Below are 11,331 nucleotides of genomic sequence, written 5' to 3' on the forward strand. Positions count from 1 at the left end.
GCTCAAAGAGAAGGACCATAGCTCAAAGAGACGAACCATAGTTCAAAGAGACGGACCATAGCTCAAAGAGATGGACCATAGTTCAAAGAAAGGGACCATAGCTCAAAGAGACGGACCATAGCTCAAAGAGACGGACCATAGCTCAAAGAGATGGACCATAGTTCAAAGAGACGGACCATAGCTTAAAGAGATGGACCATAGCTTAAAGAGATGGACCATAGCTCAAAGAGAAGGACCATAGCTCAAAGAGATGGACCATAGTTTAAAGAGATGGACCATAGTTTAAAGAGATGGACCATAGCTCAGAGAGGGACCATAGCTCAGAGAGGGACCATAGCTCAAAGAGATGGACCATAGCTCAGAGAGGGACTATAGCTCAGAGAGAGGGACCATAGCGCACAGAGAGTGGGACATTACTCAGAGAGAGGGATCACATCCTTATTTACATAAAGTACAAAAAATACAGAAAAAAAATGACCCAGAGCACATCATCATAGTGTGGTCAGAGTTTCATCCGTTTTTCTCGGGTGGGCAAAAATAAGAGAAAAGTTTCTCCATATTCTCCTGTTAGTCTGAGAAACAGATGGTATATTGAAGGCGTCTGATTGTTGTCTGGGTTTTTCACTGACCCATAGAATCACATTTGCCATTTTGATTTGATGCATGAATCGAAATTGGACAAGTCTCTGCACTTTGGTTTTAATCACGCAGGCAGAGGCCATTAAAACGCCATCTTAGTGAAAAAATTACCATAGAGAACACAGAGAGGGAGGAACAGGCAGGGGGCGGGAATCCATATGAATACCCACGCATATATTATCTGCTCCGTTGCAATTGTCACTCAAAAAGCTGACGATTTTTTAAACTTTACTTTTTTGGATTTGAAAGCCTAAACATCCGAGCTGACCACTAATGATATGTATAGAATCAGCCTGATAACGCCAGTATAGCACTGTATGGATAGAATCAGCCTGATAGCGCCAGTATAGCACTGTATGTATAGAATCAGCCTGATAGTGTCAGTATAGCACTGTATGTATAGAATCAGCCTGATAGTGCCAGTATAGCACTGTATGTGTAGACTCAGCCTGATAGTGCCAGTATAGCACTGTATGTATAGAATCAGCCTGATAGTGCCAGTATAGCACTGTATGTATAGAATCAGCCTGATAGTGCCAGTATAGCACTGTATGTATAGAATCAGCCTGATAGCGCCAGTATAGCCCTGTATGTATAGAATCAGCCTGATAGCGCCAGTATAGCCCTGTATGTATAGACTCTGCCTGATAGTGCCAGTATAGCACTGTATGTGTAGACTCAGCCTGATAGTGCCAGTATAGCACTGTATGTATAGAATCAGCCTGATAGTGCCAGTATAGCCCTGTATGTATAGACTCAGCCTGATAGTGCCAGTATAGCACTGTATGTATAGACTCAGCCTGATAGTGCCAGTATAGCACTGTATGTGTAGACTCAGCCTGATAGTGCCAGTATAGCACTGTATGTATAGAATCAGCCTGATAGTGCCAGTATAGCCCTGTATGTATAGAATCAGCCTGATAGTGCCAGTATAGCACTGTATGTGTAGAATCAGCCTGATAGTGCCAGTATAGCACTGTATGTATAGACTCAGCCTGATAGTGTCAGTATAGCACTGTATGTATAGAATCAGCCTGAAAGCGCCAGTATAGCACTGTATGTATAGACTCAGCCTGATAGTGTCAGTATAGCACTGTATGTATAGAATCAGCCTGAAAGCGCCAGTATAGCACTGTATGTATAGACTCAGCCTGATAGCGCCAGTATAGCACTGTATGTATAGACTCAGCCTGATAGTGCCAGTATAGCACTGTATGTATAGACTCAGCCTGATAGTGCCAGTATAGCACTGTATGTGTAGAATCAGCCTGATAGTGCCAGTATAGCACTGTATGTATAGACTCAGCCTGATAGTGTCAGTATAGCACTGTATGTATAGACTCAGCCTGATAGTGCCAGTATAGCACTGTATGTATAGAATCAGCCTGATAGTGCCAGTATAGCCCTGTATGTATAGAATCAGCCTGATAGTGCCAGTATAGCACTGTATGTATAGACTCAGCCTGATAGCGCCAGTATAGCACTGTATGTATAGACTCAGCCTGATAGTGCCAGTATAGCCCTGTATGTATAGAATCAGCCTGATAGTGCCAGTATAGCACTGTATGTGTAGAATCAGCCTGATAGTGCCAGTATAGCACTGTATGTATAGACTCAGCCTGATAGTGTCAGTATAGCACTGTATGTATAGAATCAGCCTGAAAGCGCCAGTATAGCACTGTATGTATAGACTCAGCCTGATAGCGCCAGTATAGCACTGTATGTATAGACTCAGCCTGATAGTGCCAGTATAGCACTGTATGTATAGACTCAGCCTGATAGTGCCAGTATAGCACTGTATGTATAGACTCTGCCTGATAGTGCCAGTATAGCACTGTATGTGTAGACTCAGCCTGATAGTGCCAGTATAGCACTGTATGTATAGAATCAGCCTGATAGTGCCAGTATAGCACTGTATGTATAGAATCAGCCTGATAGTGCCAGTATAGCACTGTATGTATAGAATCAGCCTGATAGCGCCAGTATAGCCCTGTATGTATAGAATCAGCCTGATAGCGCCAGTATAGCCCTGTATGTATAGAATCAGCCTGATAGTGCCAGTATAGCACTGTATGTATAGACTCAGCCTGATAGTGCCAGTATAGCACTGTATGTATAGACTCAGCCTGATAGTGCCAGTATAGCACTGTATGTATAGAATCAGCCTGATAGTGCCAGTATAGCACTGTATGTATAGAATCAGCCTGATAGCGCCAGTATAGCACTGTATGTGTAGAATCAGCCTGATAGTGTCAGTATAGCACTGTATGTATAGAATCAGCCTGATAGTGTCAGTATAGCACTGTATGTATAGAATCAGCCTGATAGTGCCAGTATAGCACTGTATGTATAGAATCAGCCTGATAGCGCCAGTATAGCACTGTATGTGTAGAATCAGCCTGATAGTGTCAGTATAGCACTGTATGTATAGAATCAGCCTGATAGTGTCAGTATAGCACTGGCTTTAGCTTATATACGAAAATCCTGGTGATTGGTTCCCTTGAGACTATGTGTGCACACTGCGTTTTTTAATACCTGCGGATTTACCCGCGGAATTTCCGCTGCGGAATTAATGTGCATGTCACTTCTTTTCTGCAGATCCCTGCGGTTTTACCATTAATTATTGGTTAAACCCGAAGGGACCAACCTGCGGAAAAACCGCCCTGCGGAAAAACCGCAGAAATTCCGCACCAAAGCTGCATCAAACCGCGGCAAAACCGCATGCGGATTTCGTTACAGTTTTGGTGCATTTTTTTTACCGCAGGTGCAGGATTCTTTCAGAATGTCCGTTTTTTCCTTAAAAAAAGTCAGTTTCTAGTGCGGACATGGCCGAAAGGTGGAATTCATGATCAGAGTCATTCTTAAAGGCTTTGTTTACACGTTGCGTTTTTGCTGAGGTTTTTTTGCATGTTTTTTTATGAGTTTTATGCAAATTAAAAACTGCTTTTTACAGCACCTGCAAAACCTGAGATTCCAGAAATCTCCTGCTCACGCACACACTTGTTTTTTTCTCCTGCCTAAAATGTAAAACTGCTGAGTTTTTACAAGAAGCAGCGTGGCAATTTTATTTAGGCTTTTTGCAGCTTTTTTTTACCATTGAAAGCAATGAGAATGAAAAAACGCAGCTTAGTTTTTTGCTGCGTTTTCGCTGCTTTTGTGATGAATGAAACAAACTTTATATAAACATATACTGTAGACAAATGACACACCAAAAAGCTAAAAAAAACACAGCAAAAATGCAGCAAAAAAAATTGCTTTTTGGAAGCAGATTTGTTACTGCCCAGAGAATAGGGTTTGCTGAAGTAAAAAAAAAAGCAGCGTGTGTACCAGTGGCGGACATATCACCAGTGCAGCCAATGCAGTGGTACAGGGGCCCGGAGGTTCAGGGGGCCCTTGCTGGCCGGTTAATAATGAGGGGAATCTGACCTGTTGTCCGGAGCTCCAGGCTCTGGGAGTCCCTTGGTCAGATCACTCTCATCAAATGCAGAGTGCCGGACAGGGAGCGATCCTGCAGCTCCGCACAGTGCAAGCAGCGGAACACAGGTGTCTGTCCTCTGCTCCCTGCCCAACACTTTCTGTGTTATAAACGTACGCAGTACGGCGGCCGCACCTATGTCAGTTGAAAAGTTCCTGGCAGGAGAAGCAGCGGTGCAGCGGGGGCCCATGCGGAGAGAAGAAATGGTGCTGCACGGACCATGCGGAGAGAAGAAACGGTGCTGCACGGACCATGCGGAGAGAAGAAACAGTGCTGCGGGGGTCCGTGTGGAAAGAGGAAGCGGTGCTGCTGGGGCCCATGCGGAGAGAAGAAACTGTGCTGCAGGGCCCGTGTGGAGAGAAGAAGCTGTGCTGCAGGGCCCGTGCGGAGAGAAGAAGCTGTGCTGCAGGGCCCGTGTGGAGAGAAGAAGTGGTGCTGCGAGGCCTGTGTGGAGAGAAGAAGTGGTGCTGCGAGGCCCATGTGGAGAGAAGAAGCGGTACTGCAGGGCCCGTGTGGAGAGAAGAAGTGGTGCTGCAGGGGCCTGTGTGGAGAGAAGTGGTGCTGCAGGGGCCCGTGTGGAGAGAAGAAGTGGTGCTGCAGGGGCCTGTGTGGAGAGAACAAGTAGTGCTGCAGGGGCCTGTGTGGAGAGAAGTGGTGCTGCAGGGGCCTGTGTGGAGAGAAGAAGTGGTGCTGCAGGGGCCTGTGTGGAGAGAAGTGGTGCTGCAGGGGCCTGTGTGGAGAGAAGAAGTGGTGCTGCAGGGGCCTGTGTGGAGAGAACAAGTAGTGCTGCAGGGGCCTGTGTGGAGAGAAGAAGTGGTGCTGCGAGGCCCGTGTGGAGAGAAGAAGCGGTGCTGCGAGGCCCGTGTGGAGAGAAGAAGCGGTACTGCAGGGCCCGTGTGGAGAGAAGAAGTGGTGCTGCAGGGGCCTGTGTGGAGACAAGAAGTGGTGCTGCAGGGGCCTGTGTGGAGAGAAGAAGCGGTACTGCAGGGCCCGTGTGGAGAGAACAAGTAGTGCTGCAGGGGCCTGTGTGGAGAGAAGAAGTGGTGCTGCAGGGGCCTGTGTGGAGACAAGAAGTGGTGCTGCAGGGGCCTGTGTGGAGAGAACAAGTAGTGCTGCAGGGGCCTGTGTGGAGAGAAGAAGTGGTGCTGCAGGGGCCTGTGTGGAGAGAAGTGGTGCTGCAGGGGCCCGTGAGGAGAGAAGAAATGGTGTTGCAGGGGCCTGTGTGGAGAGAACAAGTAGTGCTGCAGGGGCCTGTGTGGAGAGAAGAAGCGGTACTGCAGGGCCCGTGTGGAGAGAAGAAGTGGTGCTGCAGGGGCCTGTGTGGAGAGAAGAAGTGGTGCTGCAGGGGCCTGTGTGGAGAGAACAAGTAGTGCTGCAGGGGCCTGTGTGGAGAGAAGAAGTGGTGCTGCAGGGGCCTGTGTGGAGAGAAGTGGTGCTGCAGGGGCCCGTGAGGAGAGAAGAAGTGGTGCTGCAGGGGCCTGTGTGGAGAGAACAAGTAGTGCTGCAGGGGCTTGTGTGGAGAGAAGTGGTGCTGCGAGGCCCGTGTGGAGAGAAGAAGCGGTACTGCAGGGCCCGTGTGGAGAGAAGAAGTGGTGCTTCAGGGGCCTGTGTGAAGAGAAGTGGTGCTGCAGGGCCCGTGTGGAGAGAAGAAGTGGTGCTGCAGGGCCCGTGTGGAGAGAAGAAGTGGTGCTGCAGGGGCCCGTGTGGAGAGAAGAAGTGGTGCTGCAGGGGCCTGTGTGGAGAGAAGAAGTGGTGCTGCAGGGGCCTGTGTGGAGAGAAGAAGTGGTGCTGCAGGGCCTGTGTGGAGAGAAGAAGTGGTGCTTCAGGGGCCCGTGTGGAGAGAAGAAGTGGTGCTGCAGGGGCCTGTGTGAAGAGAAGAAGTGGTGCTGCAGGGCCTGTGTGGAGAGAAGAAGTGGTGCTGCAGGGGCCCGTGTGGAGAGAAGAAGTGGTGCTTCAGGGGCCCGTGTGGAGAGAAGAAGTGGTGCTGCAGGGGCCTGTGTGAAGAGAAGAAGTGGTGCTGCAGGGCCTGTGTGGAGAGAAGAAGTGGTGCTGCAGGGGCCCGTGTGGAGAGAAGAAGTGGTGCTGCAGGGGCCTGTGTGGAGAGAAGAAGTGGTGCTGCAGGGCCTGTGTGGAGAGAAGAAGTGGTGCTGCAGGGGCCTGTGTGGAGAGAAGAAGTGGTGCTGCAGGGGCCCGTGTGGAGAGAAGAAGTGGTGCTGCAGGGGCTGTGTGGAGAGAAGAAGTGGTGCTGCAGGGCCCGTGTGGAGAGAAGAAGTGGTGCTGCAGGGGCTGTGTGGAGAGAAGAAGTGGTGCTGCAGGGGCTGTGTGGAGAGAAGAAGTGGTGCTGCAGGGGCCTGTGTGGAGAGAAGAAGTGGTGCTGCAGGGGCCTGTGTGGAGAGAAGAAGTGGTGCTGCAGGGGCTTGTGTGGAGAGAAGTATTTGTGCTGCGGGGCTTGTGCATAGGAGTGAGGGGTGACTATTTTTTTTTGTAATAGCCTGAAAAAGGCACAATAAGGAGGGGGAGGGGAGTGGTGACTGATATTGGAGGTGTAGTGATGGATGCAGTATACTACAGGTGTAGTATATGGGGGGTGTAGTGATGTAGCATATAGTCATATAGTGGTGTATTATATGGGGATCTAGTGATGTGGTATATTACAGGTGTAGTATATAGGGGTGTAGTGATATGCATGTATGTGTATATATATATATATATATATATATATATATATATATATATATATATATATATATATTTATCTATATCTGCAGCTTTGTTGCCATAGAAGAAGGGGGTGCAGGCACAGTATCTTGCACAGTGGCCCCAGGCGGTCAGCGTTTGCCCCTGGTGTGAACTTAGGGGTATTTCGCACGTTGCGACATCAGTAACAATGTGTTACCGATGCTGCAGCGATAGTCCCCGCCCCCGTCACACATGCGATATCTTGTGATAGCTGCCGTAACGATTATAATCGCTGCGGCAGCTTCACATGCACTCACCTGTCCTGCGACGTCGTTCTGGCCGGCGACCTGTCTCCTTACTAAGGGGGTGCGTCGTGCGGCGTCACAGCGACGTCACACAGCAGGCGGCCAATAGAAGCGGAGGGGCGGACATGAGCGGGACGTAAACATCCCGCCCACCTCCTTCCTTCCTCATTGCAGCCGGGACGCAGGTAGGAGATGTTCCTCGCTCCTGCGCCCTCATACACAGTGATGTGTGCAGCCGCAGGAACGAGGAACAGCATCGGACCTGTCGCTGCACCGGCATCATGGAAATTTCGGACCCTACACCGATCATACGATAACGACGCTTTTGCGCTCGTTAATCGTATCCAAAAGGATTTACACACTACGATATCGACTGAGACGCCGGATGTGCGTCACTTTCGATGTCGCAACGTGCAAAGGGCCCCTTAGCCTTAGTGCTGTAACTCCGGGGCACCGAGCTTCATAGCTGCGACAGGCTGCATATAGGGATGGGGAACAAAGCGCCATCACACAGCTAAGATAATACAGCTCCTGTAAAGTTTATTATAAAGTTACAGAACCTTTTATTAGATGACAATTACACTATTTTATTATATATAAAACTGGTACAAACAATATCACACCCCTGCCCTCGCCCAGGAGCTTTTCCTCTGGTCATCAGCCCCTCCTGGTTTCATCCTATCCTCTACATCTACAGTTATGGGATTATGTAACCACAAAAATCACAGCAAAATCCAGACCAAGACATAAACAGTTAATGTGAGGCCCTCACACCCATCTACTCCAGATGGTCAGAGCCCGGCCATTACAGCAGACATCACACAGACAGGCCCGCAGAGCTTCTTGGTGACTGACCTGAGTGATGGAGGAGCAGGAGGCAGAGCAGAGCCTTCATGGCGGCCATGTTCCTCTGTGTTCAGGTCTCCAGGGTCTGTAGTTTATTGCAGGAATTCCCTATTACTGGAATGATGTGACTTGTCTCCTGAATCCACAGATATAAGGTTTCCTCCGTCTCACGAAGCTCATAGACGTTTGTTTTCTTTCTGCACAAAGTGGGATTCTAAAATTCCAAAACAGCTTTCACTTTCTGTTTCCCATCATTCCAGCCTTGTAGGGAAATCTGAGTCCACTTGCGGAGCCCAAGAAGGTCACAAAGGGTGAAATTCATGTACCCAGTGCAAGTATCAATCAAATAGACATCAAGCTCAAAACTTTTGAAGAAATTAAAGGGAACCTGTCACCAGTTTTTTTCAGAATTGAACCAAAAGTCTCCCCTTCTGCATCCTCCTGGGCTGCATTGTATGAAGGTGCACCTTGTTCCTGACTCCCCTTGCAGACCCCAGAAATTCCTTTAAAAATCTGCTGCCACATATGTAAATTAACCGTTCTGGTCGTACGGGTGTCCTTTTCTTGGTCGGATGGGCGTCCTTTTCTTGGTTGGATGGACGCAGGGTCGGACTGGCCCACCAGGAGGTCGGGAGAACCCCCGGTAGGCCCCTGCTATTGATGGCCACGCCCCCTAGGCCACGCCCCCTATCCCCCCCTGGGCCCCTATGGACCTATGGATATGTGAGAGAGGCCCCCCCCCAGCCAGTAATTTCACTAATCATATTGGCACATTGCCGATATGATTAGTGAAAATCCCATTCGCTCTGCAGCAGCAAGCAGGGAGAGCGATCTCCCTGCTGTCACTGTCAGTGTCGCTCTGACTCTTCTGCGCAGCGACACTGCAGGAGGAGGCAGTCTCAGAGCGATGACTGCTTTCTGTGCAGGTGCTGGTAGCATCGCGCTGCAGAGGACGGACCCGGCGTCGCCCCAGGCCAGGCTGCAGGAGCAGCAGCGCATGAGTATAGAAGGTGGGGGCCCAGGAGGGCGAGCAGGGGCCCCAGGGGGGGGCCCGGGGGTGTGTGCGAGGGACCAGGGGAGCAAGCAATGGTCCCAGGGGGGCGGGGGCGTTTGCGGGGGCCCGGGGGTGTGTGCGGGGGACCAGGGGAGCGAGCAGGGGCCCCGGGGGTGTGTGCGGGGGGAGCTCTTTACCTTACCAGTCACCTGCCTGGGGCCAGCCCCAGGTCAGGGGTCCCCAGACAGTGCTCCAGCCACCTCCACCATCTAATCTGTCCTGCTGCTGGGGGCCTGTAGTGCATCTGCCCCCCCCCAGTATGGTGCCCTCAGGCAGCTCCCAGGGCATCAGAGGCCCATGGGCGTACCCAGCGAGGGGCGGGGGGGGGCAGCTGCCCCCCCCTAGAAGCAGGTGCACGGTGTAGTGGGCCGGTGCCTGTAGTGGGCCGCTGTATCTGCAGCCACCGTCGCGCTCCTCAGCAGTGTGTGCATGCCGGGCACACTAGCTGCAGCAGGAGGCAGCGCTGTGCTGTGCGGCCCTGCTGTGTGTCCGGCATGCACACAGTGCAGAGGAGCGCGATTGTGACTGCAGCTTCCTCCTTCTTCCTATTCAAATGTATTTGTGTCTTTCAGACGTAAATACATTTGAACAGCACGCCGGGTCGGGGCCCCGCCCCCGACGTGCAGCAACGTGATGAGATCAGCACATTGCTGACGTCATCACAGTGCTGCAGGCGTCACACTGGATTCATCAGGCAGCGGAAAGCGCTCCATGGAGGAGCCGAAGAGACAGGTGTTATAAATAGTTATGTGTCCTCAGCCCCTCCCCACACAACGGGGAACATTTGTGAAGGAGACACAGCTTTGTGACAGGCAGAGGAGGAGTACTGTATTCCGAGGGAGGGAGGGGGGAGGCAGGAGTGTGTAGTGATGGGGTAGTGTAATTTGTGTCTGCAGGGGGTGATGGGGGGTGCAATGTATTGTGTGTGGGGGGAGGGGTAATGGAGGGTGCACTGTATTGTGTGTGGGAGGGGGAGGGGTAATGGGGGGTACATTGTAGTGTGTGTGTGTGTGTGTGTGTGTGTGTGTGTGTGTGTGTAGGGGGTGATGGGGGGGTGCATTGTGTGTTTGTGTGTGTGTGTAGGGGGTGATGGGGGGGTGCATTGTGTGTGTGTGTGTGTGTGTGTGTAGGGAGTAATGAGGGGTGCATTGTATTGTGGGTGTGTGTAGTGGGTGATGGGGGGGTGCATTGTATTTATGTGTGTGTGTAGTGGGTGATGGGGGGATGTATTGTGTGTGTGGGGGGGTAATGGAGCGTGCATTGTATTGTGTGTGTGTGTGTGTAAGGGGGTGATGGGGGGGTGCATTATGTGTGTGTGTGTGTGTAAGGGGGTGATGGGGGGTGCATTATGTGTGTGTGTGTGTGTGTGTGTGTGTAGGGGGTGATGGAGGGGTGCAGTGTGTGTGTGTGTAGGGCGTGATGGAGGGGTGCATTGTGTGTGTGTGTAGGGAGTAATGGGGGGTGCATTGTATTTTGTATGTGTGTGCGTGTAGGAGGTGATGGGAGTGCATTGTATTGTATGTGTGTGTGTGTGTGTGTGTTTGGGGGGGGTGATGGGGTGCATTGTATTGTGTCCGTGGGGAGATGGTAATGGGGGGTGCACGGTATTTGTGTGTGTGTGTGTATGTAGTGGGTGATGGGGGGATGTATTGTATTGTGTGTGTGGGGGGGGAGGGGTAATGGAGCGTGCATTGTATTGTGTGTGTGCGTGTGTGAGGGTAATGGGCTGCATTATAGTGTGTGTGTGGGGGGGAGGGGCACGGAGTCATTAATCGAGCTATAATTACATTTAATTCTCTTAAATTTTCATTTCATTCACCTTTTCCGTTCTAATATTTTACAACCTGAACGACCATGGCTTGCCCCTTTCCCCTAGTTTTGATCCTGGGTACGCCCATGCACAGGCCTGAGTGGGCCCCGGCACCCAGCCTTTCAATCATAAACTTCATAATAAAGTTTTCGCAGTTGCAGGACCTTTAGTGACATCACATGTGTCATGTGACTCACCAAAGGTCCTAGCGGTGCACTGCAGGAGTCTCCAGGCCTGCACCGACCGCGCCGGTATTCAGATGTATGCGCGTCTTTCAGGTGCGTAATACATTTGTACAGTGCGGCCGGTGACAGGAGGGAGAGCAGCTCTGCTCAGCCCGCGACATACCGTCATCGCCGGGGCTGCAGAGGAGCGCGCCTCAGTCCTGCACCGACATCATCATCACCGGGGCCACAGCTGCAGGGATGAAGAGGAGGACGCGCAGGCACAGGTAAGCGCTCTAGAGGAGCCGAAGACGTACTTTTATATGAGGGGCTGCGGGTGGGGGAGGAGCAGTGTTATT

At 51.1% G+C, this 11,331-nt stretch overlaps 1 protein-coding gene across 1 annotated transcript in view; it reads right to left on the minus strand.

Moving 5' to 3' along the window:
- LOC142245624 (uncharacterized) overlaps window positions 1-8,279 on the minus strand; it is a 64,504-nt gene extending 56,225 nt beyond the window's left edge. Inside the window, exon 1 of the mRNA XM_075318504.1 lies at window positions 7,954-8,279. Within this exon, the coding sequence (XP_075174619.1) occupies window positions 7,954-8,002 (49 nt within the window). The 5' untranslated portion in view covers window positions 8,003-8,279. The remainder of the gene's footprint in view (window positions 1-7,953) is intronic.
- Window positions 8,280-11,331: the final 3,052 nt, after the last annotated feature.

This window comes from Anomaloglossus baeobatrachus, chromosome 7 (genome assembly GCF_048569485.1).
Source record: "Anomaloglossus baeobatrachus isolate aAnoBae1 chromosome 7, aAnoBae1.hap1, whole genome shotgun sequence".
Lineage (NCBI taxonomy): Eukaryota > Metazoa > Chordata > Amphibia > Anura > Aromobatidae > Anomaloglossus > Anomaloglossus baeobatrachus.